Source organism: Narcine bancroftii, chromosome 1 (genome assembly GCF_036971445.1).
Source record: "Narcine bancroftii isolate sNarBan1 chromosome 1, sNarBan1.hap1, whole genome shotgun sequence".
Lineage (NCBI taxonomy): Eukaryota > Metazoa > Chordata > Chondrichthyes > Torpediniformes > Narcinidae > Narcine > Narcine bancroftii.
In genome coordinates this window covers 419814037-419841189 of record NC_091469.1, presented here as the reverse complement: position 1 = coordinate 419841189, position 27153 = coordinate 419814037, and the positions used below count along the sequence as shown (strand labels likewise).

General features: G+C 39.4%; 2 protein-coding genes across 10 annotated transcripts in view; one reads left to right on the top strand and one right to left on the bottom strand.

Annotated features, from left to right (window-relative positions):
• The window catches only part of cpvl (carboxypeptidase vitellogenic like), a 129906-nt gene that overhangs the window by 66652 nt on the left and 36101 nt on the right, over positions 1-27153 (bottom strand). For both annotated transcript variants that reach the window (XM_069914084.1, XM_069914085.1), the window contains exons 5-7: positions 15484-15598; positions 14438-14496; positions 1038-1117 (exon numbers count right to left, since the gene is read on the bottom strand). In XM_069914084.1, coding sequence (XP_069770185.1) covers positions 1038-1117; positions 14438-14496; positions 15484-15598 — 254 coding nt within the window. The remainder of the gene's footprint in view (positions 1-1037; positions 1118-14437; positions 14497-15483; positions 15599-27153) is intronic.
• Positions 23628-27153, top strand: part of LOC138751596 (uncharacterized) — a 31864-nt gene continuing 28338 nt past the window's right edge. For 5 of the 8 annotated variants that reach the window (XM_069914093.1, XM_069914089.1, XM_069914088.1 and 2 more), the window contains exons 1-2: positions 23628-23771; positions 26423-26510. The gene's annotated coding sequence lies outside the window, so the exon portion shown is untranslated. The remainder of the gene's footprint in view (positions 23772-26422; positions 26511-27153) is intronic. The other 3 variants (XM_069914087.1, XM_069914090.1, XM_069914092.1) reach the window with 1 other exon arrangement.

Below are 27153 nucleotides of genomic sequence, written 5' to 3'. Positions count from 1 at the left end.
TCGATGGTGATGGGAACTAGGAATCTTGCATGACAAAAAAAGCTGTTCTCTAAATGGTGCCGTTAGCGAGACCATATAAATAGTAAACCAAGCACTTGCTTTTTTCCTCTCTCTCAGGCAAGAAAGAATGGAAAACTAGAGTTATGTCAGACCTTTAAATAATGTTCAATGCTCCTTCACACCTCTTTTTGCCCTCATACCATGCCACTGACTAACTAGAACAAACCCAAGCAATGGGGTTGATGGTGCTGGCTGATTAAGTCCCTTTCCCAGACGACCAAAATGATTTTTGTTTTGTTTTTTGTTGAGAATTTCCTATTTTTAATTGCCAAATTTACAATTTTACTTTACATACTATTTCTATATTACATCACTAATATTTGTATTTTTCATGTCACTGTGGATCACTTACAACAAATCTGTAGACCATAGGTTGAGAAATACTGGTATAAAACATATACACAAATGATTCCAGAATGTGAGGCTGTACATAGCAGTTGGGGTGATAGACGAAGTCTCTTTTCTTTGGCACAAAGACAGCTGAGGGCTCAATCAAGATCTTTATAATTATGCAGGGATTTAAACAAGAGTGGATGTGGAGAGTATTTTCCATTGATGGAGAAGAGTGCTCTAAGAAACCATCAATGTATGACAGATACTAAGAAAGGGCCACATTGATCGATTTAGGGTGGGGGAGGGGAGAAAAATCGGTAGGATACTGACTTGGTTATGCTGAATGGACCATCTGCACCCGAGATCCAATGTAATTATGCTATATTCTGCTTCAGAAACTCACATGCAATGGCTTCAAAGGAAAAACATTTAGGAAGCAGAGTGCAGCACTACTTTAATACTGTCTCGAAAAGTTAGCACTGGCCACGTGCATTATTAATTTGTTCTTTTTGAAAGGATCAGTTAGAAATAAAACAGATTGTGTCATCAAAACAAATTGAAGATATCACAGTGAGGGCACACTTTTGGGAAAAGGGGAAAAAAAATCTGAAGACTAAATATACAAAGCAATAGAAAAGGCTGACCTGTACAGGTCCCTTCCAACGTCATCTTCATTTCGTGCATAACCTTCAGGTTTGTTAGTAAAGCTGAAACCAGTGCCAACCTAATTTCCAGAAACAATGAAACATTACCGCTACACCCTTAAGTTGAAGTAAAATAACACCACATACTCACTTCAATTGAGGTATTTGAGAAGACAAATTAAGAAAACTGATGAAGGCAGTGCAAAAGACAGTTTATATGGACTTATTAATAACGCTTCTGACAAAATTCTGCAGAGGAGGATGGACCAAGGTACGTTGGCAAACTGGATCCACAATTGAGTGAAATAACACATTCTGCGGATGCTGGGGGTTGAACGCCATTCACAAAAGAGCTAAGGAAATTCAGCAGGTCACGCAGCAGCCAGAGGAAGTAAAATGCTGTCAGGCCTGAGCCCTTTGTCAGGAAGGCAAAATTGGCTTGATGATAAAAGGCAGAGGTGAGAAGTTGAGGGTTTTTTTTCCTTGAGTGGGTCTATTGCCACAGATTTACTGCAAGGATTGGTGCTGGGACCATTGTTTGTCAGATATAATAAACACCTATAAATAACTTAGATGAGCATAGAGGTGGACTGATCAGAACATTTGCTGGCAAGACAAAAATTGATACAGTAGGATCTAGCAAAGTAGGTCATGAAAGGAGATAGTGGGACATCGATCATTTGAAAAGTTAAGCAGAGTGGTGACAGATGGAATTTAATCCAGCCAAGTTTAAGGTAATGATTTCAGGATGTCAAATACTAAAAGAACATTCACACCAAATGCGAGAGACCTCAGAAGTATTGATGCACAGAGAGACCTTGGGGTGCAAGTTCATAGCTCCCTGAAAGTGGTGACACAGATGGATCAAGGTAGCGAAGCGAGTATTCAACATGTTTGGCCGAGGCATTGAGTGCAAGAGTTAGAGTATCATTTTGCAGCTGTAATAAACATTGGTCAGGCCACACTAAGTGTGCTGTGTACAGTTTTGGTTGCCACATGACAGGAAGAATGTGATAGCTTTCAGAAAAGTGCATAAGATATACATCAGGATACTGCCTGGAAAGGAGGGCTTTACTTCTAAGGAGATTGGATAAATTGGGATTACAGATACTCCCCGATTTATAACTCTAATTTGGACCAAAGGATCAGTTGTATCTCAAAATGGACACAAGTTGGAATTTTGACCATGCGTATGGAGCACCCAAGTCTAAAAGCAAACTTTTAATCAAATGTTGTATTTATCAATATATAACAGGGATACAGGCCATGCAAGAGCCAAAATGTGCATACTTACTTTGTTAGTCAGCATCTCAGGGTCCATAGGCTGGGTGTGGCCATTTTGATTCCTATATGTCTGCGTGAGTCTTCGGTTGGCGCATGCGCTGTGGGTTCGCATATTGGAGATCGGTTGGCGCATGCACAAAAGTTAAGGGTTTAAATTCAATGTCATCACGATGCTTAACTCTCGCACATGCACCAACCGAACTCCAATTAGTGAACCCACTGCACATGTGCCAACTGAAGACTCGCAAATATGCACAGAAATCAAGATGGCCACACCCAGACTAACAAAGTAAGTATGCACATTTTGGCTGTTACATGCCCTGTATCCCTGTATCCCTGTTAAATACAACATAAACCATGAAAAATTTTACATTTTTCCTTATATATATATTTTTAAAATTCAGACATGTATGTGGGTGGACACAAGTCTCAAAGGTCACAAGTTGGGGAGTATCTGCATTCTGACTGGTATGTAGGGTGCCAAGGAATGACATTAGTGAGATTTATAAAATTATGTGGGATATAGATGGGATAGATCATTCTTTTCTGACAATAGGAAATTCTACAAGTAGAGGGTACAGCTTTAAGGTGAGAGGGGATAAATTTAAAGGAGATCTGATGGGCAAAATGTTCACATAAAGGGTAGTGGGTATATGGAATGATCAGCCAGAAGAAGCAATAGAGGCCGATATGGTTATAATTCAAAAACATTGGGACAGGTACTTATATAGAAAAGGGGGAGAGGGATGCAGGACTAATGTGCGAAAATGGGTTAGGCATCATGGTCAACAAGGTCGAGCTGTCCAAATCCTGGAGTCTAAAAATTTTCATGGTCTTATTTTTAAACAATCTGGAAAAAAAAAATTGCCATCACATAGGACAGAGTACAGAATCATGGTGCAACTGATCTTGGACAAAGCTGGCAATTTCCCAATTTATTTCATCATAGAGCCATGATGGAACACCACAGCAGAGAGACAGGCCCTTCAGTGCATCTAGTTCATGCCAAAACTATTTTTCCACTTAGTCTTGCAATAGATCCTATCAATGCATTCTTTCATTCAACACTGCTAAATACAATTTCACACCGGTGTTGTGGGAGTTTGAAGAGTATAAATTGGTTGTTGTACTTCCCGATATTTTAGCTGCAGTTATCCTCAAATGTTGGCTGTGGTCAACTTTGGAATGCCAGAAGTTGCTTTCCTCAAGTTAACAAGACTGTCTTTGAATCAATTCTTCTTGACCTCTCCCAGTGTAGCAAGTTCGAGATCTTAACTGCTCTGAATTAATCATGGATCAGATTTTTTATTTGGGTATTTATTTACTTCATGCTTGTATGTATTTCCTGCTATTCTATTGTTTTCCTGCCAATACTAATGCATTTAACATCAAGATAAACAAGAAATGTTGAAGATGGCCTCCCCCAGTTATATTTTAATTATCATTTTGGCAGCACATTTACAAAAGACTCAAGAGGAATCAGCTTTCTTATTACATTGCAATAGAATTTGGTGTCATCCCTCCTTATATCTATACTGTTAACCAGTGACAGGTACAATTCTGCAGTCACATTACCTCAACAGATGAATCACAGCAAAATATTTGGTTGCAGAGGGGAAACTGCACCAGCATAAAAGATAATTCAACTTGATTCATTTTAGAAAATAAACATGGTTCCCTTCAAAAATACTGCCTGCTTTTAACTCTGTGTCAGCCTTATCATCTCTCTTGAGCAGGCAGTCTGGCATTCAATAACATTGTGCTGATTCTTTTGAAAAGATTGTGTTTGATCTGACTGCAACTGAGATATGCTTATCGCACTACCCCTTGAGCTGCCTGATTCACAATGACAGGAGCCCTAGCTGCTCTATCATCCCCTAGAGTGAAGTCAGGACTGCCTCTCAGTCAGCAGACCTCATCAGCTTTCTGCTGCTTCAAAGATTCACTTATTTAAAATTACCATATATTTCAGAATAAAAGTTGACCTTCAGATGTCAGGTCCCCATTTTCAGCCTAATTTTCATGGTTGTATCATATATCAGGTATACAAGTTGACCCCCCCCCCCCCGAATTTCTTGCAAGGAACGTGCAAGAGATTAATGTCCAGCCCTCCCAGCAACAACCCAAACTTTGTTACATCACTCCAATCTTCAAGTAACAAATCTGTAAATTAAGCAAGCAAGTTAAAAAAAAAAGTTAAACAAAAAACATTTGCTTCTGGCCAGGAAGATGCTAAACAGAGCTGGGTCTAAGTCTTCATCATCGGCCGCAGCCGGACACTCCATTCTCAACATCGGGTGGAGTGCTGCCTGCATCAAAGAAGTCGCCTCGCTGCCCAAGGGTGCTCAGGCAGGAACCACAGCTATGTGTCTGCTCCCGGGCAGGAGCATGGACCTCGGGCTCTACAATTGTAAAATGTCTGGATGGGTTATGGTGGCACCTGGCAGTGGGGAGGTGCTTCCATGATAGTCTGATACGCTGAATCTACATCAAGTGGTTTTTTTGAGTTGAATTTAAGATCTAATTTTTGTATCTGGCATATAAGCTGACCCCTGATTTTTGAGGGATTCAAGACTCGACTTGTACATCAAAATTTACAGTACCTCAAAAAATAAAAATAATTAAAATATTTTAAAAATGTAATTAAAATCACTATCAAGTGGAAATAAATTAAAAATATTAAATATAGTTATAAAAAAATCTTCATGCAACTTTTCCACACAGGGCCAATCCTATTTTAATAAATAGGGCTGCAGAGAGGAGTTAGATATAAAGCCTACAATGTACCTCAGACCAGGGCAGTCCTGAATTTTCCTGACACTCCAAGGCAGCTCAAGAGGACAGATGTACAGCATATGTTGCAGAATTCACACATCAATGCACTGAAATGCAAGGAGAACCTCACCAGCAGTCCCCGTACAAACACTGGCAAAAGAGTGCATGTTTCTGGATAACAAATCCAAAGAAGGTGAGGTGTGCATTCCTTTGAAAGACTTGTTCCACGTTTAGTGACCAGAAAAATTAACTCTGCTTCTTTCTCCACAGACACAGCCTCAGCTTCTGAGAGTTTCCATCACACCCCCTTGTTTTCATTTAGGATTTCCTACATCTCAGAGGCATTAGATGGCACATAAGCAGCTGCACACTCCATGCACATACATTTGGCTCATCAGCCAAAGAAAGAGCCCTTTGGCCCACCATATCCATGCCAACCTTTTTACCTTTCCACACCAATCTCATTTGCCTGCATGAGGATCTGTGGCTTTTTATGTCTTGCCTATTTAAGACCGCACATGTCTGAATGTCTCTTAAACATAATGATTGTATCTGGCTGCACCATCTCTCTGGTAGAAAGTTCCAGATATCAACCACTCTCTGTAAAAATTCCGCTTCAATTTCCCTTTGCAACCCTTCCTCTCACGTTAAATCATGTCCTGTTTCTGATACCCCTACCATGGGAAAAATGACACTTTCTATCCAAATTTATGGCTCGTATATTGTATGTACCTCCTCCACCTCCTTCACTCCAGGGAAAACAAACCAAGCTTGTCCCCATGACTAAGGTCCTCCAAACTCAACTTAATTGTAAATCACCTCTGCATTCTCTCCTGAACAGCCACATCATTCTCAGAGTGTGCCAAATAGAACTGCCCACTATGCTCAGTTCCAAGCAGCATTTTGTAAAGTTGCAACCTAGTGGCCCAACTACTATATTCTATGCCCCAAGGAGAGCATGCCATTTTTCTTCACCACTCTTATTTATTCATGTTGCTGCTTTCAGGGAACTAGGGAATCAAACCTGAGGATTTCCCTATTCATCAACATTCCTTAGCATCCTGCCATTTACTACATATACCTGACTCCTATTTGGTCCCAAAATGCATCACATTGGATTTGTAAGGATTTCTTTCAACCTGCCAGTGCACCACTCAGCTTTCCATCTGATCTCTACCTTATTGTGGCCTAACTACAATATAATTGTACAATATAATTGTACAATATAACCAACTATAATTGGGGTGACACGGTTAGTGCAATGCTGTTAGAGCGCCAGCGCTGACTGCAAAGAGTTTGCACATTCTCCCCATGTCTCCGTGGGCTTTCCCCAGGGGCTCTAGATTTCTTGCACCCTTCAAATTGTACCAGGGTTGTAGGTCAATTGGGTGCAATGGGCAGCATGGGGCTCGTGGGACAAAAGGGCCTGTTACCATGCCACAGGTCTTAAAATTTAAACAACCATCCTTGCTTTCCACAACACCACTGACTTTTGCATCATCTGCAATTAATTAATCATATCTCCTACATTAATATCCAAATCAAGCTCAAGTTTATTGTCATTTTATACCTAGTATAATGAGAAGGATTCATTTCACTAGCCAGCCAGCAAGTCTACTCAAACATGCATTCAGATGTACAAACTAGAAGAGCATGAGAGCACAAATATATTGCAAGGCATGATGTTACAGTGAAAGATCAATTAGTACACAGCAAAGACAGCATGGGACCACTATTGTGAGGTTTATTCAGGAGCCTGATGCCAGGTAGGGAAGGGAGGAGGGATCCAAAATGTGGCCAAAGGAGGAGAGAATCTGGGTAGACTGGTGGATGTGAGAAAGGCTCACAGGGGGAGTGGGTTAACTGAAAGTGGAAAATTCAACATGCATACCATTGGGTTGTAGGCTACCCAAGCTATAGAAGAGGTGCGGGTCTTTTCATTTTCATTTGGTCAACCCGTGTCCCACCTCTCCCCCTGCACTACTAATACACTGGCCATTTTTCTTCTCCCCAAATATCCCCTCCAGTCCAGATACATGGAGTCCACCCAAATAATTGACACATTTCTTTTGCCTCTGCAGAAGCTGTTTGATCCACCACATTCTTCCAGCAGTTTAGTTTATCCTCAAAGCCCTCACCCAAGTGCTGGGCAACAGGATTCCTACATTTTCTTGGCCATTTGAGGAGTCTGGGTTATACTTGTCCCATGGTCTGAACAAAGGTCACTCATGCCCCAGCATCTCTCTGCACACCCCACTGTCCTCAACAGCCTGCAGCAGGCCAATACCTGTGACAGGGGAAAAGGTCAAGGACCAACAAGCTGTGGGAATGGGGAAATGAAGTGACACGAAACCAGAAACTCATGATGGGCATGCAGGCAAAGCATGTATCACCTTGTCTACATGGAGACAGAGTAAGCCACATCAAAAGCACTAAGTGTAGCAGACAAGGTTAGAGGAGGTAAAGGGGAATCTCTGCCTAACCTGGAGAGGCTACTTAAATTCTTGGATGGTAGTGACTGAGGAGCTGCTTCTCTTACGGGTGTAGGAAAAAAGTACCAGGGGACAGAGAGTCGTGAAGTCCCAGTAGAATGGAGAAAATGGGGGAGAGAGGAAAGATGTGACTAGTGATGAGACTGATGGTAATGGTGAAGGAGAATGTGCCGTGTGGAAGCTAGTGGAGTGAAAGGTGAGCAACAGAGAAACTGTTCCACTGCTCTGTCTGGGAGCTTGGGGAAGTATGGGAAATGGATGAAATACATGCAGGCAGAGGGGAAGCTACATCTCCAAAAGGAGGATAATTCAGACATCCTGGAACAAAAGGCCTCATCTTGAAACCAGGCTCATTGGAGACAGAGAAATTGAGAGAAAGGAATGCCACCCAGACAAGATGTGAGGAAGTGTCATCAAGGTCACTCTGGGATATTGGTGGACTTGTCTGGATCAAATTTCATCTCCTAATTCTCTGCCCATATCTGTAATTGATCTATAATCTGGCTGAGCTATTTGATAACTTTCTACTCAATCCACAACTCCACCAATCCTTGTCATCTGCCAAAATACTAACCCGGCCACCTACCTTCTCATTCATATCATTTTTATAAATCACCAACAACAGAGGGTCTTAATGTTGACCCCTGTGGAACATCACTGGCCAACGGCCTCTAGCCACAATTACACCCACCACTACCCTCGATCTTCTATGTCCCAACAAATTCCAAATCCATATCATCAATTTTCCATGGACCCCATACATCATTATCTTCTGGATCGGCCCATCAATAGGGACCTTATGAATCACCTTCCTAAGGTTGACGTCGACAAAATCCACTGCTCTACCCTCAACAGAAACTTTGTTGCCTCCTCAAAAAACTCGTTCAAATTTTTAAGACAAGACTTGCCCAGCGCAAAGGCATGATGATTGTCTCTAATCTGACCATGCCTTTCCAAACACGAGTAAATCATACCCCTAAGTATCCTCACCAACAGCCTTCCTACCATTGACACTATGTTTACTGACCCAAAATTTCCTGATCATTGGCTATTACTCAGTCCTATGGAGAGTAGGCCAGTTGCCAGATACAAAGATTTTGCCAAGGCCCCAGCGATATCCTCTCGTCTCCTACAATAAAGTGGACTACCACACATGAGGCCCTTGAATTTATCTACCTTATTGCTTTTCAAAAGGCCTAACACCATCTTTTTCATTCTCCAGTCTGCTCCCTATCACTATCCTCCAACTCCTTCTCATTGGTGAATACTCATGCAAAACACTCATTGCCCACTTCCTCATTTTCCTCCTTTGTCCAAGCAATCCTCTTGTTTTTAAATGCAAGTATAAAATGCCTTTCCTTCTGCTTGCCAAAGAAATTTCATGGCCCTTTTAGCCTTCCTGCTTTAGCTCATTCCTATAATCTTTATATTCTTCCAGAGCACTGTCTGAGTTTAGCTTCCTGGACCTTAAATTATATTGGTGCTTTTTTTAAAAAAAAAGTTTTCTGGTTTAGGAAGCACACCTTGAGTTGAGTGAACTTGAGTTTGGAGCAGCAGAGAACGAAAGGTGACCTGATAGAGACGTTTAAGATGATAAGAGGCATTGTTCGTCTAGACCACACATGTCAAACTCTGGCCCGCGGATAATAATTATATTTGGCCCGCAAGATCATTTCAAAAATGTATTAGAGGTGGCCCGCTGGCCACCGCGCCAGTATAGCGCATGCACAGCTAATACTATAAATCCCAGAATGCATTGGCGTCAGCCTGCTAATCGCCCCCACCTCCTCTGATTACGTTGCAGGGTCTCACCGTGGACTCTGGTTTTGGGGCCTGGCCGGTGTCAGGGGAAGCCAAGGCCGCTTTCCAACGCCCGGAACTGGAGGCCTTGGGCCTGACCTCGCCAGGACCGATGCCCACTCCCCCTCCCTGCCGCAGGCCAACCCGCGACTCACGGTGACGGGGCCGCTGATCCGCTGAGATGCCGCCCTGCAGCGAGAGTCGATGCCCCCGCACTGTCGTTGTCCAACCCGATCGCCCGCAAACCCCGCCCTCCCACACACAGGCCTGAGTAAGGATTATGAACTTTAATCTCAGGATAAAACGATCTTCCAATAGTTTCATGTCACAGTGATAAATATATTCCTGGTTAAAAATGGTCCTGCACCTGGATACAAGCTCATTAGGCATAAGACTTGAAAAGTGTGTAAATCAAAGGATATCTGTACCAATGGAAAAAGGGCATGGCAAATAACCCTGCTAGAGTTCATGCCCACAATCAGTCACCCATTTGATTGTTTCAGGAATCATGTTATTCTCCCACATTCTCAATAGCCCTCAGATTTTACTATTCGACAGCACACTAGCAACATTTGACAAATCCTCTATAGAGAAATATTATTTATTGAATATTTTATTTCTCATTTGTTAATGCTTCTGGAAAGAGTTTATCCAAAACTATTATTAAACATTTATTTTAATAAGAAAAAGTTTAACATTACATATGTTGAAAGAAGAGAAAACATGCAGATGTTGTTGAAAATTTTCAATAAATATTTAGTTCGGCCCTCAACTTAGTCCAAGTTTTTAATTTTGGCCCTCCGTGAATTTGAGTTTGACACCCCTGGTCTAGACAGTCAGAGGTTTATTCCCAGGGCTGAAGAGGTTGCCACAAGAGGACAGAGGTTTAAGGTGCTGGGGAGTAGGTGCAGATGAGATGCCAGGGTTAAGTTTAATTTTAAATGCAGAGAGTGGTGGGTGTGTAGAATGGGCTACCAGCAACGGTAGTGGAGGCGGATATATTAGGGTCCTTTAAGAGACTTTTGAATAGGTACATGGAGGTTAGATAAACAGAGGGCTATGGGAAAGCCTAGTAATTTCAAAGGTAGCGACATGTTTGGCACAACTTTGTGAGCCGAAGGGTTGAATTATCCTGTAAGTTTTCTATGTTTCTCTGTGGTATGTAAATATGGTTTGGAAGGGTAATCCAATAATAACAAAGTCATGGTCCTTGTAAAGGTGATGGAGCTGTCATGTAGATCTACTGTGCGTTAAAGTGTTCTCAGTGTGTGTGCACATGAGCCTGTGTATGCGTGTGTATGTATACATGAGCATGTGTGCGTGCATTACATCTGTCTCTACATATATAAATTCACAGCTGCAGCAGTAAAAAAAGAATGTTACAGGATACATTTTGCAGCTGTCAATTTCACCAAACTCAAAATGAGTGGGAATGATGGGCCTCATTTTGGCTGTTTTGACATTCTACAGGTTAGCCTATGCAGTTCTGTTCAAATGTTTCAAGTTTTTGTAGTCTTTAACTGAGGAGCTAGTCATGGACTTCTGGATGGGGGGGTGGTCTTCACTCCTTAGTTCCCATCAACAGTGTTGAGGTGGAGATAGCAGACAGCTGGAGTTCCTAGAAATAAACGCCTCCAGCAATCTGCATGGTCCAGTCACTTCGACACAATGTCCAAGAAACCGCACCAGCGGTTTCTAGCCCAAGGAAATTCTGCCACCCATGTCCCTCAACAATCTCTACAGATGCACCATTGAAAATCTCTTGTCAGTGTCATCAATGTGTGGCGTGGGAACTGCTTCACCCAAGTTCACAAGAAACAGCAGAGTTGTAAACACAGCTACACAATCACCCCCCCCCCCACACTCCAGTGACTCCACCTACAATTCCTGCTGCATCTGAAAGGAGTCAACATGCTAAATTTCCATAACAATTTTACACCACTCAGCACTGCCTTTATCCTGACATCCTTCTTCCTCTAGGGAAGGAGATTCAAATGTGAGATCATGTATCACAGATTTCTCCACAAGATAAACTTTCTTGCTGCACCTTTGTATGTCTAACAATAACCTCTAATTATCTTTCAGATTTAGTTTCCATTATTGAAACACAATCCCAATGCGTTAAACAACTTCATGATGGTGTTAAAGTCATGATTGCAGAAACCTGGACCAGTCATTTTCTGTCTGTGGGTGAGATCAGGCAGCAGTGAGCCAGTGAGCAATTGTTTCAACTGAATGGTGAGGCCTCATGCTCATTCAGTATCTGGCCAGTCACTACTGCCCTGCAGACAAAAAGAGGGAGCTCCTTGGGATTGTGGGGTAGCTGCCTGTGTCATCATAGTAGGTGATAAAAAAAGGGATGAGGATGGAAGAGTGGCCACAGAAGAGGGAGGGAAAGGAGGAAGAGAGTACAACATGAAGGAACAAGTTTGATGGCATCTGGCCTTGTATTTCTTAAGTTGGAGTTGTGAAGAGCTGCTGTACATGACTCCTCCCAGCTCTACATAAATAAACTAAAAAGCCTATGGACTGTATCCAAACAGGAAATCCCTTTGGGATTACCAACAAAGTCCCTCGAAGGCCTGGTTGGAGAGACTAAAGCTAACTCTGATGGTCTCAGTACAAACCACATCATGCAGAAAGGTTCTCAAACAAGGACCCAGTACCCTATGCCTTGGCAAAGTAATAATTGCCAATTTCAGGCTATGGTGCTTCACATGCTATCATCAAAACATAATGAACAAGTGCTGCAGATGCTAACTAAACTGGAGGACACGTAGAACCTTAAAAAAAAAGACAGATGGCACCTCTAGACCCAGTGCAGCCATATGCACAGTCCCAGTGCAGAGGATATGAAAGGCAAGCAGGAAATACAAAAAAAAGTAATGATTTTAAAATTAAGAAGGGTATGTTATAGCCAACATGGGAATTTTTTGTCATGGGCAATTCAGTAATGAAGAGTTTCAACTTTAAGCCTTCAAGAATGATTTATCTTTAGGGATTGTAGAATTTGTGCAGTGGCCTGCAATCTATCAGTGCAATATTGGCTCCAAAATTATATTCAGGCCACTTATTCACACCATCTTTCTGACCACATATTTTGATCTCCTCAACCTTCTCTCTTTCTGGGCCTGTACATCTTCTGCAGAAACCCTCAATTGGGATATGACCATTCTTCATTCTCTACTGCCATATCCTACCTTATGCCATCCCATTCAGCCTTTATCCTTGTGGATGCTGACTTACAAACCTGTCTCAATACACTTTGATTTAAAAATTCTCCCCTTTGCTTGTAATTACTTCTACAGTCTTGGTGATTCCTATCTCGATGCTTCTCCACTTCTAGCCTCCTGCCCATCTCCATATAATCACCCCACCGTTGATAACAGTGCCTTCACAAGTTTTGGAATTTCCTCCTTCACCTCCTTTACCTCTTTGTTCTTACAAGGCTTGCCTATAAGCTTTATGATTGTTTTTTCAGTTATCGTCATTAATTTTTCTAGTTTTGCAAGTGCTTGTGAAGTGTTTGTCACACTTGACTTTGTTCAAGAGAGTTTTTGAATATTGATAAATAGTTCCCTTGAAATGGTGAAATTTCTACACTTACCTCATCATCTTTCAGATGATCTCAAATTCAGTTTAAAAAAAAAACCCAGGAAATAGCTAACTTCTTTCTCATTTTGTTTTGAACATCTAATACAAGCAACATATCACAACCAAACTAAATGTGACCTCTCTTCTGCCTTGGCAAAAAAAAAATTAATATAAATATATGGAAAAGCTATTGCAGACAAACATCAAAATGGGAATGTATATAGTCACAGCAATTTGAGATAGGAATCCTTAAACAACGGAAGATGATGAAAACTGTGAACCTAGGTCAGTGGTAAGCATGTATAAAACCCTATTAAGTTTCTGCAAAAAGATTATATCAGCACCCATGTACAATTTCATTTAGGATCCAATTACAGCTAACCATTGTGATTTATTGTTATTTTAACTTTCTTGTAAGGCTTGTAATTTGGCTTTTGCAAGAAGAACAGTCATTGCAGAACTTAGATGCTTTTAAGTTTTAAAAGAGACAAAAGTTTGAAAGCCATTGGTTATATCCACAAAAGAATGTAAACATTCAATTTGAATTCTGCAATCAACACTGGTGACAAAAAATTCTCCATTCAAACATTTTCTGAATAGCATGTTACATATACTACATGTGAGGCTTAGGTTTCTATTTAATATTTTGATTGTTTAAATGGAACCAATGCAAGCACAGCAGATGCCACCATCTTCCACTTTCTCCTTAGCTCTGGAGAACAATCCTACAGTTCTCAGAGTTATTTTGATTAGTTGATAAATGGAGCAAAGAGGAAAAGATACTCTGCTTAGGTCAAAGTTTAATTAGCTCATGTTATTAATTAATAAACTAGTAAAATAAAAAAACAATTTGCAGAGCAAAAGTGCACGTCTTAGTAGTGAAAAAGCTAAATTTAAGTTCCTGGATCCTTGATTTCCTACTTGCATACTTTCCATGCTGCAGAAAAAATCTTTGATGGCAAGACCAGTAACATGTTTGTCGATTCTCTCCCCTTCAACCTGCGGATTTTAAAAGAGGCTGCAAAATCTGGTATCATTTGTACTTTTGTTTGGATTTTGAAATGATCTGCGAGCTTGAAGTGATGCTTTATTCATTGGTGGAACTGTAACACATTGTGCCATATTGCAATGGTCACCAAAACAGATTTTATGCTATTTATTCTATTTACTGTAGAATAAATACTTTAAGAGATCATCCAGTAATGTAAACAATAGCTTCCTCCATGGCATTTTCAGAGTTTTAATTAAGATAAAAGTGGTGTACTGGAAATTGAAAACAGGAATTCATCATCAATCAAGAACATTTTTGTAAGTCTAAGAACATGATCTGTCTTTCATCAGGACTTTAGGGAGTTCTTGATGCACTCTCATAAAATCTCTCCTTTGACATGAATTTCCGAATCCTACAACTAAATATCTTGCGCAAATAAACCACATGACAATGAGAACACTTACAGGATTGTCGATGTACAACATTGAATACTTCGATGTCCAGGGGACCTTTCGGGCTTCCACTAGATTTGAGCAGTATGTAGAGAGAAAATATTAAAATACCAAGAAAAGATTAGCTTTCCACGACAATTGTTTCTCAACACTAACAGATTTTTTTTTTTGTTCTTTATACCAAACTTCTTGAGGTGTGATTACATGATCTGAAAACAGTAACCCATTTAAGCATTGGGTGATTTTTTATTTTGTTTCTGTACAGCCCAGGGCCTTGGTGATATCCAATCTATGAAAACCCATGAAGGATATAGTCACCGCTTAACAATTCATTTTAGCTCACAAATTGTGGGATTACAATGCCTATTTTCATAGATGATCACAAACATGTCCCGTATTCCGAGCTCCCTGATGCTGTCCTACAGTATAAAGTTACCATTTTGCAACATAATTGATTACCATATATTTAAAGGAGTGGTTTATATTTAGAGAAGAACTATTGTAGTTAGTAGAATGCAATTTCCTTACACAAGGCAATTGTATTCAGCAGTATAAAGTTAAATGTAGAAAAATTTGGAACAGCATGCATCAGTTCTGGAAAAATATCTCACAGCACCAACAAAACACCCATCTATTGTTCAGTTAGAATTATTGCTTTGATATTTGCACAAGTTAAAGGAGGAAATTAAATGAACATTGATTCTGCACACTTCTTAGGTCAATTTTTTTTTAAAGTTAAGTGAGCTACAGTGCATTGTGGTGCAGAAGGAAATAAAAGCAGACATCAAGGTCTTTTGCAGAAAAGAATTATAAATATTTCCTTCCTGAACCACAGAATGCATAAAAAAATGCATAATTCAGTATTTTAGCTTAACAATCAGAATCAAAGCAATTCAGAATACATTGGAAAAGTCCCAACCAATGGGTTTCCCTTAAGAACTAGATGGCCTCTTCAGGGTTCTTGTGGGAAAGGCAAAAACAATTTCAGAGGAAAAATGTCTTAAAAACCAAATTATGGTATACACTGTATTCAGCTATTAGACCAAAGTTGCACTTACATGTCAGGTTCTTGGTCACAACATAAGGCCCATGTTCAACAAAAAGACCAAACAATGATGAACCCCCAGGGCCACCTTGGAGCCATAGCAGTACAGGGGCATTTTCAGGGCACACCTGAAAATTCACACACATAAAAATACCCATTAAATCATGCATAGAAAAACAAAACTGATAAATGACATACATTCAGGGCAAAATGCCTACAAGGCGATATACAAGGATGCTGAGGGATCAAAACTACTTCAAACTACAAAAACTAAATTGAAAGGAATGTGAGTATTTATTATCTATGTTACTTAATTATTGTTCCTTATAATTTAATTCAGTTTACCATTATAGTTTTGTTCTTACAAGTACCCGTTCGGTCCATTTTACAATATGTATATCAATAGCCTCATTATCATTAAAGCAAACCAGTGTTCTATTAAAATAAACAAGAGATAATGAACAGGAACAAGCAGAGTCCAGATTTAATAGATCAGGGAAAACAGCACAAAGGATAAAAGATCATCCTTACATACACTGAAAATCTCTGCATGTGCAGAAGTTGGATGGAAAGATGTTCTCCATTCCAGACTGTCAATAATTTGACTTTTATTGAAACCTGCAGGACCGTAAAAGCAACAAGTTGCTGGTCTAAAGAAGTATTGCCTAAAAAAAAAAGCTATCCACAGATAAAGGCATAGAATCATGGGCATCTACAGCACAGAAATAGGCCTTTGATGGTTTTTACTGTTCTTATACACCAGGTTAAGCTCTCCACTGGCCACCGTGACAGAGGTGCACCAAAGAAAAGGTACAAGGACTGCCTAAAGAAATCTCTTGGTGCCTGCCACATTGACCACCGCCAGTGGGCTGATAACGCCTCAAACCGTGCATCTTGGCGCCTCACAGTTTGGCGGGCAGCAACCTCCTTTGAAGAAGACCGCAGAGCCCACCTCACTGACAAAAGGCAAAGGAGGAAAAACCCAACACCCAACCCCAACCAACCAATTTTCCCCTGCAACCGCTGCAACCGTGTCTGCCTGTCCCGCATCGGACTTGTCAGCCACAAACGAGCCTGCAGCTGACGTGGACTTTTTACCCCCTCCATAAATCTTCGTCCGCGAAGCCAAGCCAAAGAGAAAGAGACACCAGGTTAAAGGATGTTAATTCTATAGAATGAACCCTTTTGGATCCATTTTCACTATTCAGCCTAGAAACTGCAGAAAATTAAGTGAAGCACAAAATTTGAAGTTAGTATATGAAACTTGAGCTGAGGCAAAAATTCATCAATTAAAGTGCCTTTTTCTGCACAAGAAGTTTTTAAAGTTGACAAATTTGCAGCCCAGGGAGAACAATAACAGAAAATATTGTGCCTGTTTAGAGAATATCTTTCAAAACTAGGATTTATCCATATTTCTTTATGACCAGTGAAATGCAGTCAGATTCACTAATGATCTTTTGCATTTTTGATTTTGCCTTAACAAAGTACCTTTTGCTTATCCCGCTGAGCTAGGACTTATTTAAGTTCATTTAAACTTGGACATTACAGGAAATCTATTTATTACTATTACAAATCAACAATTCAGCCTCACTACCATTTGGTAATGTCAACTTTGTTCCCAGTTTTTCATTCAGAAAGGCCTTTACTTGTAAATAACAGAAAAAGGTATTATTAGATATATTAAATGTATTCTTCATTTGTTCAAAGGTTAAAAATTGACCTCTTTCAAAATAATCTTCAATATTTTCATACTCTGTCATGACCAAATCCTTAAAGATTGGTTATCTATAGAAAATGGAATAAAATTATTCTATACTAAAGGTGTCTTCTTTGACAATAAACTTCTTGAACCTATTTCTTTATCAATCTTACTTCAGATCTCAATCAAATCTTTCAAAATAGGGGTATCTCTAACCCCAGTCAACAATTTAGAGTTCCTTTTATAAATAAAATCTTGTGAATTCATTTCTCCTATTTTATTGTTCAATATCCTCCCAAGTGGGATTTTTCTCTAAGTCAAATAATACCTCAACTGGGCAGCCCTATAATAATTTTTTTTAAATTAGGGAGCTGCAAGCCTCCCAAATCAAACTTTCAAGTTAATTTTTCCAAAGAAACTCTCGCAATTTTATCTTTCCATAAAAATTTCCTTATAAACTTATCTCTGCAATGTATGTTTTGTTACAAAAGGGATCTTCTAAAGAAGGGATGCACAAGTCAAAAGAGAGATGTGAAGTTCATTTCAATAGGCAAATAGATGAGCGAAATTGGATGGAGTTGTGCAAGGATAGTATGGCAAATACAATTAATGTAAGATACTGATTGGTACAATATTACTTTTTTACATCAGTTATACCATACCCTACAAAAGTTACATAGCTTATATACATTACCAGGTTTGTTTTTTAGAAGGGGACAAGAGGTTGGTACATTTTTGCATTCTACTTGGCAGTGTCCTAATGTTAAATCTTTTTGGCTTGATGTGAGTAATTTATTACAACGAATAACAGGGATCAAATTTCTGCAAGATCCAATGCTATTTTTATTAGGAAATATTAAAGGCATTACACCTAAATTAAAATTAAATATGTATCAAATAATGTCTGTAAAAATTGCCTTAGCAATATCTAGAAAATGTATTGTTATAACTTGGAAATCAGATACAGATTTAGGAATGGAGAGATGGAATGCAGAAATTCATAGTTGTATACCACTTGAGAAAATTACATATAGTTTAAGGAATAGATAGCATATGTATTGGAAAATATGGCACCCATATTTGCAGAGTGTTGGTGACCTCCTTTATTTGATGGTAAATATGATTTTTGGAAAAGGACTCTCTCGACAATTTCATCTTTTTACATGTTATACCTTTTTCACTTTTTCTTCCTTCTTTCTTAGGGCTTTAGGGGGAAGGGGTGGGGAGAGCAGGATTTATATAGCACATGTATAATGATTTAAACTATTTTAAAGACTTGTATTGTCAATATTATTCAGTGGTTAAAAATTATAAATAAAGTATTTTTTAAAAAAGGAAATCTATTCATCATTAGAGATTACAGTGGATTTTGTGGGACACATTTACCGAGCTTGAACCACCCTCATCTCAGTTTATATTTGAACTAATATTCCATGGCAACACTGCACATTAACTTTGAGAAAGTAATAATTAGCCAGTGCAGGGAGTCAATGACAGAAAAAAAGTGCCCATTTAGGACAAACCTTTTAAAATGCACCAGTCAACATTTCTTTATGGCTAGTGGGATTCCCTATAAGAGTAAATATGTTAATAAAAACACAAAAATGTTGGAGGAACTCAGCTGGACATGCAGCACCCATAAGAGGTAAGGATGTATATAATCAATGTCTCGAGCCTGAGCCCTTCCTCAAGGTACATCTTAGCTCTGTCCACCAGAGTAACAAGGATCTCCCAGTGGCAACCCATTTCAATTACCCTCACCATTTTCATGCCAACATTTCCGTCTACAACCTCATGCAATGCCATAGTGAGATCACCTTCAAATTGTAGGAGCAATACCATATTCTGTCTCGTCACCTCCACCCCCAACCCCCGCCAATAAGATGGCATTAATATTAACTTCTCTGGGTTCTGTTTGCCCCCCACTCCCATCTGTCTCCTTTTCTCCAGCTCTGTACTCACACAGCAAATCCATCCCCCGATCAATTCTCACCTTTCCTTCTATGCATATCCAATTATCACCTTTTGTCTGTGCTTCCCCCCCCCCCCCCCCACCTTTTCTTGCCTTCTAACCCACCTTTTTTATTCAAGTGGCTGCCTGTTTCTTGCTCATGCCTTGAAGAGGGGCTAAGACAAGGGCAACCAAAAGCTGGAAACACCACCACCTGGAAGTTGCTGTGCAACCCACACACCATCTAGACTTGGAAATAGATTGCTGTACAATATTTTAGAGCTCTCACCCTAACAGCATTGTGAGCATATACCTTAAGGGCTGCAGCTACTTAAGAGGGTAGGTGATTGCTACTTTCTCCAGGGCAATTAAATGCTGGCTCAACCTGTAAAGCCCACAGACCTGAACAAATAACAAAATAATGCACAAACTCCCCACTTTTCAACTTCCATTCCTATCAAACACTATCTCTCCTGCACACAAGAGAACAGATAGAACCCAAAAAAGAAACAAATTAGCAGATAGAGAAGCAAGAAAGATTAAGATTAAAACAAGAGAAAGATAACAGGGGAATTAAAGCAGAAACTGTATATTCCTATTCATCCTGAGAATTTACTGCAAAGATAGTAAAGATTTTACATCTAGTTTTCAATTCCCTTACCTCCAGTAGTTTGCATCAAGTTAATTCAGCCATGAGGAGCTGTCACAATAGTTTAATCTGATCAGGTTTAAATTTCCTGGGCACAAATGATGCATTTGATTTCAGTTTCTGCCAGTGTTTAACTCTTCTCAGGTCCCTGTACTACTCAGCTCCACACTGCCATCTGTCTGAAGTTTTCTAAAGTGGGATTCTCCCCTCACAACTTGCAATAGAATATTCTTTGCTCATTTAAAATCAGTATCTTAACATGAAACATGAGCAAACGGTTAAGGTGAAAAAAAAATGTGGCTTTCTTCTAATATAAGATTTTCTTCATTGTTAATATCATCCTGCAACTCAACTGGCCTTGTTTGTTTCCAAGATGCCCTGGATGTCTCTCACTGTTCTGGCCCCACTGCCTCTCCCACAAGAGTCTGCTTCTGTGGCTTTCCCCACACTTCCTTCGTCCCAGGCTCATTTTGATTCTTGGGGTTTCACTTTCTTTGACGTCCAGAGCAGTGTAACCATCTCTTTGCCACATCCATTCTATGCCGTGACTATCTAGTTACCTTTCTCTCGCCTTTCTACTCTTTTGTTTCCACCATTTAATTTTAGCCACATCAGCCCTGTTTTTCAAGCATTTCTGTGTGTCTATACGAAATAAGACCTTAAGACGGGAGCAGAATTTCACTAATTAGGCAATTGAGTCATTCAAATCATAGGTGTTTTTTCCCCATTGAATCCCATTCTCTTGCCTCCTCCGCATTACCTTTGACACTCTTACTAATCAAGAATTTATCAAACTCTGCTTTAAGTATACCAAAGACTTGGCTTCCAAAGTCAAATGTGGCAACGAATTCCAGATTCACAACTTTCTGGCTGAAGAAATGTCATTTCGGTTCTGAGCTCTACACCCTGGTCCTGGATTTTCCCATCATTGAAAACATCTCCTTGTCCGCTCCATCTACCCCTTTCAACGTTCAGAATGAGATCTCCACTAATCTTTCTAAACTCCAGCGGGTACAAGCCCAGAGCCATCAAATGCTCCTCCTACATTAACCCTTGTATGTTTCGGATCATTCTCGAAACCCTTCTCTAGATCCTCTCCAATTCCAACACATTCTTCCTTGGATAAGAGGCCCAAAATTGCTCACAGACAATAGTCCAAATGTGATCTGGCTAATCTGCATTTCAGGTTTGCCTCTCAAAATTAATGTAACATCGCATTTCCCATCCTTACTACTGCCTCAACATACAAGTTAACCTTCAGAGATTCCTGCTCTAGGACTTCTTTGTCCCATTGAATCGCTTCTTTCAGAATTTTCTCCCCTTCCACTTCCTTATTCCTTCTACTAAACTGTATGACCTGACACTTCTCTGCACTGTATTCCATCTGCCATTGCTTTGCCCCTTCTCCCAACCTGTCTTGGTCCCTCTTAAGACTCCCTACTTTATCAACACTACCTGCCCTTCCACCTATCATTACATCCACAAACCTGGCCTCAAAATCATCAATTCTACCATTTAAATCATTTGCATGGAGTGTGAAAAGTAGCACACAGACCCCCGTGGAACACCACTTGTCACAGGCAGACAGCCAGAAGAGGCCCCCTTTAGTCCTATTCTTTGCCTTCAACCATTCAGCCAATCTTCTACCCATACTAGTATCTTTACCGTGATACCATTGGCTCCTATCTTGTTTAGCAGCCTTATGTGCAACATCTTGTCAAAGACCTTATGAAAATTCAAGAAAATAATATTCATTGATTCTCTTTAGTCTGTCCCTCTGTCTCTCTGTCTCCTGCTCATTACTTCCTCAAAGAACCCCATAAATTTGTCAGGCAAGATCTCCCCTGAAGGAAACCATCCTAACTTCGGCCTAGTTTATCAAATCCTTTCAAGTAGCCCAAAACCTCCTTAATTTTAATAGTGGACTCTAGAAGTCAACCACTGAAGTTTGACCAACTGGCCTATAATTTCCTGTCTTTTCCCTCTCTCCCTTCTTAAACAGTGAAGTGACATGCAATTTTTGACGACTCTGGAACCATCCCTGACACTAGCAATTCTTGAAAGATCACCACTAATGTGTTCACAATCTCTTCAGCTATCTCTTTCAGAACTCTGGGGTGTAGTCTATCTGTTCCAGGTAGCTTATCCTTCAACTCTCAATTCTGCTCCCTGATTCTCTCGAATTTCTGGCACATCAGTGATGTCTTCCACAGCAAAGACTGAGGCACAATATCTCTTCAGTTCATCCACTATTTCTTTATTCCCCATGATCACTTCCCCAGCGTCATTTTCCAACAGTCAGATGTCCACTTTTGACTATCTTTTACACATTATATATATGAAAAAATATTGGTGCTGTAGCCGACTGCTATAAAGAAACATAGACACCCAGTGTGGGAAGTTAAGCTCTGAGATTTATTGAGGCTAGAAAGACTCCTTTTATACAGTTGGAGATCCCGCCGTTTGTTTGATTGGCTGACATCAGCCGCATGAATGACAATAGCAGGCGGGAACATTCTTGCATGTGAATACCCTTCTTCTCCAGCCTATTATTGATCTGTTAGCTGGGCAGCTTGGTCAGCGTCATTTTAGGGCTGCTGGTCTTGTACTGCTCCAGCTTTCAACCGCGCCAGTTTGCAATGTTAAAGGACATGTTACAGTGTGTTGTGTTGCTGCTTACTACTGCGCGCAGCGCAATGTGCCAGCTCGATCTCTGGGCTGGTGGACCGCAACAGTATTCTCTTTTATGTTATTGGCTATGTTACTTTCTTTCTTTGGCTTGGCTTCGCGGACGAAGATTTATGGAGGGGGTAAAAAGTCCACGTCAGCTGCAGGCTCGTTTGTGGCTGACAAGTCCGATGCGGGACAGGCAGACACGGTTGCAGCGGTTGCAGGGGAAAATTGGTTGGTTGGGGTTGGGTGTTGGGTTTTTCCTCCTTATTAACTGAAGTTTAGCAGTGGGGTTCCGGCCATGGTGGGAACCAACATTGGATCTGCCAAGGGCTCTCATGTTTCATCCTTTATGGCTTTTTATTTTTTGCTGATTTCTGTTGCTACTCACTCCTCCAGCTTCCTGCTAATTTTTGCAATATTTGCTTTTATGCCCTCTCTGACCCCCTCATCAGCCACAGTTGCCTCACCCTCCCTTTAAAATGCGGCTTCATCTTTGAGATGAAAAAGACCCTGCATCTTTTGAATGATTCCCAGAAACTCTTGCCATCATCTTCCCTGCTAGGGTCTCCATCCATTCAACCTTGGCCAGCTCCTCTTTTGCCTCCACAGTTAACTTTACTCAACAGTAATACTGCCACATCCAATTTTAACTTCTTTCAAACTACAGAATGAATTCCATCATGTTGTGGAAAGGAGACCAAAAAATGAGCCCCAAATGCATAATCATTGCTGCATTTGAAACGTCAAGGAACCACTGTGCATTCATCATAGAAAACTCCAAAGTGCAGCAATGGGATTAACTATCACTGCCACCTGGAGGAATGATTAGTAAAACTAAGGAAATTTACTTTACTTTGCAGATGGTTAATACCTTTCTCAAATCATATTGATATTGTTTAATGATGGTCACTGTTTCACAACTGTTTATGTAATTTTTGACTCAGATTACTAGTGCATCAGATAATCTTGCATTTTGCGGTCTGAAAAATATTAAATACCCTTTCACTTGTGATTTAAGACCCATTTATCTGTTTTGGAATAAACAAAACATTTTCCTAAAATATAGTTTTATAGCAGGCTGCACTCATCCACAAGAGAACCAGGTCACAGAGGTGCAGGCTCACATGGGACTGACATCACAATGGTCCCAGTTGGGGGTGGGGGAGGTGCAAAGGGTCATGGGTGCTTTTGATTTTTGTTCATTTTGCGTCTATCCTTTTAAGAAAGATTGTTGCTGCAGTGTTTTCATAGATACTATTACATCACATGTTGTAATATCCTTGCAGACTTGGAGCTTGCGTTCAGTCTTCAGAGAACCATGGAGGATATGTGAGATCAAAATATTTTTCTTTGAATTCATCGCATTATCATCTTATTAATTTTAATCATTTATTATATTGTTATGTATTTAAATATAACCAAATGCTTTGTTTATACATCGTTATGAAAATCTTAATGCAAAGTTATGCAAAATGGTTATATCAACTAATTAAAGGCTACATAAAGCTGCAACTATGAAGTTTGGTTTATTAGAGTGATAAGATTGTAATTCGGAATACTGAAGCTTGCGTTTCTTAGAAGATGACTTTTTGGAATTGAAAATTACTAGAACTTGGAAAGTGTTGTCTACAAGGGGGTCATGCTGGGGGGCGTGGCAAGATGGCGTAGAGTCTAGACGTGTAATCTCGACTTCTCTGGCCAGACTTTTAAGTACCTGTTTTTTAACTCTTTGTTTTCAAGTTTAAACTCTTTAAATTTTAGCTTAAAGTATTGAGGAACTATTATGGCCATTAATGGTAAAACGATTAAACCTCAAGTGCAGAAGAAGTTACATTTTCGAAGTGTTGAAGATTTGGGGCCTAAACGACTTGTTACAGCTTCAAGTTTAATTTCTTCAGTGTCTAAACTACAAAGACTGCCTGTGAGAGCTGAAAAAAAAATGTCTACTACTCACCAAGTGAAGGATGGCGCTGGAATTACCCGTTCTATGGAGGAAGGTGCATGTTCCCAAGAAGTGAATCCCGATTCTGGAAGCCTTTCGATTTTAACGGAGGGAGCACACAGGAAGACGACTCCATTGTTTGAAATGCATCAGGAAGCATTTCAATCTGAAGATATCGATTTCCTCCGTGATTTTGCAAAAAAAACGAGCTGCGGGGGGAGACCAGCGGCGACCCCCTGAGGAAGTCAGGGTGCTGTCGCTGGGAGTCCAGACCCCCAGTAAAACCTCTAAAATGCCTTTTGTTGAGTTGCAGCAGGAGCTGCAGTTACCTGGTTCTGCCACTACATCAGAGAAAGCAGGGCTGAGCTTTTCTGAGTTACAATGTATGTAGTTAAATGCTGTCATTCAACCTTTAATAAATAAGCTGGCTCAAATGAATGCTAGTATAAGTTCAGAATTGAATACAGTTAAAGCACGTGTGGAAGCATCTTGTGAAGATTTTTAAAAATTTCAGTCTGCTTTTTTGGAATGTAAACAACAAGTGGTTTCTAATACAGAAAAAGTGTTGAAGGTTGAAAAATCCGTTATAGAATTGCGAGAACGTGAGAAGGAGTTAGAGAGGAGAATAGTACTTGGAGAACCAAAGCAGAAGGAATAATGTGAAAATCATTGGTTTGCCAGAAGGTATGGAAGGACAAGATCCTCTGTTTTTTTTTAAAGACTGGATTCCAAAAGTACTAGGGCAAGAATTTTTTTCTGGAAGCTTGGTACTGGAAAGAGCTCATAGAGCTTTAAGAAGAACACCTTTAGCTGGTCAAACACCAAGATCTGTAATAATTCGATGTTTGAATTATTTGGACAGAGAAGCAATACTTTGACTAGCAGTGCAAAATGCGAGACAACGACAAACTCCGTTATTGATTCAGAATAGCAGAGTTTTTTTTAAATCCTGATTTGAGTCAAGAGGTCATTCAAAGTCGACTTAATCCAGTTAAAGAAGTTTTGTGACGTAGAGGTTATAAGTCTACTTTTCGCTACCCGGCAGTGTTGAAGGTGTTTTATGGAGACCATCAATTTCGGTTTTTTGAGAATGATCGTGAAGCAATGATTTTTGCTGATTCATTGCCAGATATAAGAGGACAAAGATATAGTCCACCATTGTCTCCGAAAGAAAAATCTGGTTGTTCTGGAAATGGAAGAAATGGCAGAAATGGGAAAAATGGGAATGGAAAGAGTCCAACCTTTTCTGAAATGGGATCTCTGAGTTTGGAATCTCTTGGACGAATAGAAGTATTTTCTTATTCTTATTTTATTTTTTATGCTATTATATTTTGATGTTATTCATTGTTCAGCTGGGGAGGGAGAGATTTGCTCTAAGTTCTTTACTAGTCATCAGCCACTGGTGGGTAATCCACACCCAATTTTTGTTTAGAGATTACTACCTTTTGGTAGTTTTTTTGGGGGGGGAGGGGGATTTTTTTTATTATTTTCATTTTAGTTAGCTTTTAATTTGTGATTTTTTTTTCTCCTACTGGAGGGGCTATATACATTGATTTGAATTTTCATATAAAGATATTATTGGTATTTAGTAATAATAGTAGATATGTCAAAGTTGAGGTTTAATGTTCGAGGCTTAAACACTCCGATCAAGCGTAAACGAGTCTTGGTGTATATGAAGAAAATGAAAATTGATGTTGCTTTTTTACAAGAAACACATTTGAATGTCAAAGAAAGTATGAAATTAAAGAGGGACTGGGTTGGGCATGTATATTCTTCTTCATTTAATTCCAGGGCTAAAGGTGTAGCAATTTTGATACATAAAAATTTATCTTTTGAATTACAATCAATGGAGGAAAAGACAGGATGTATTATTAAATTGAATTGTAAGATTTTTAGTGAATTTTGGACTTAACTTAATATTTATGCCCCAAATATAGATGATGAAATATTTATTTCAGACAAGGTATGAAAGTTTTAGATGAGGAGTATAAAATTAATTTATTTGCTGATGACGTATTGGTGTATTTAACAAACCCAGCTCGTCACTTTTGCACTTGGAGTGTTTAATACAATATGGACGTCTTTCTGGATATAAAGTTAATTGGGAAAAAAGTGAAAAATTACCGGTAAGTGAAGGAGATTATTCAGTTTATAAGAATATTATTAATTTGAAATGGACTGATCGAATTAAATATTTGGGTATAATTTTGAATGTTAATTATCAATAATTATAAAAATTATGTTCCGTTAATTTAAAAAAATTAAAACTGATTTGATTAAATGGAAAGATTTACCTATTAATTTATTGGGTAGGCTAAATACAATTAAGATTAATATTTTTCCGCATATGCAATATTTGTTTCAATCTATTCCGTATTTACTTGATAATTTTTTTTTCGAGATTTGAATAAAATGGTTAGGGAGTTTCTATGGAGGGGTAAATTTTCGAGAGTAGCTTTGAATAAATTAACTTTGAAATATGAGTTAGGGGATTAGGTTTACCACATTTTCAAAATTATTATGAAGCAGCCCAATTTAAATTTATTAGTTCATTGATGAGGGACAGTTTTGGTATTGTTAAGAATTCTTTGTTTCTTTATTATCAAATTCGATCTTTGGTAAAACGTACGTTTGGTAGAGATATGATTTTACCTGAAATTACTAAATTTGAGACTTTTCTTATGAAGGTACCAGAGTTGGGTTATATTTCATCTATGTATCAAATATTACAGGATGGTATGGATAAAAAAGGTTGGGATAGATCTAAAA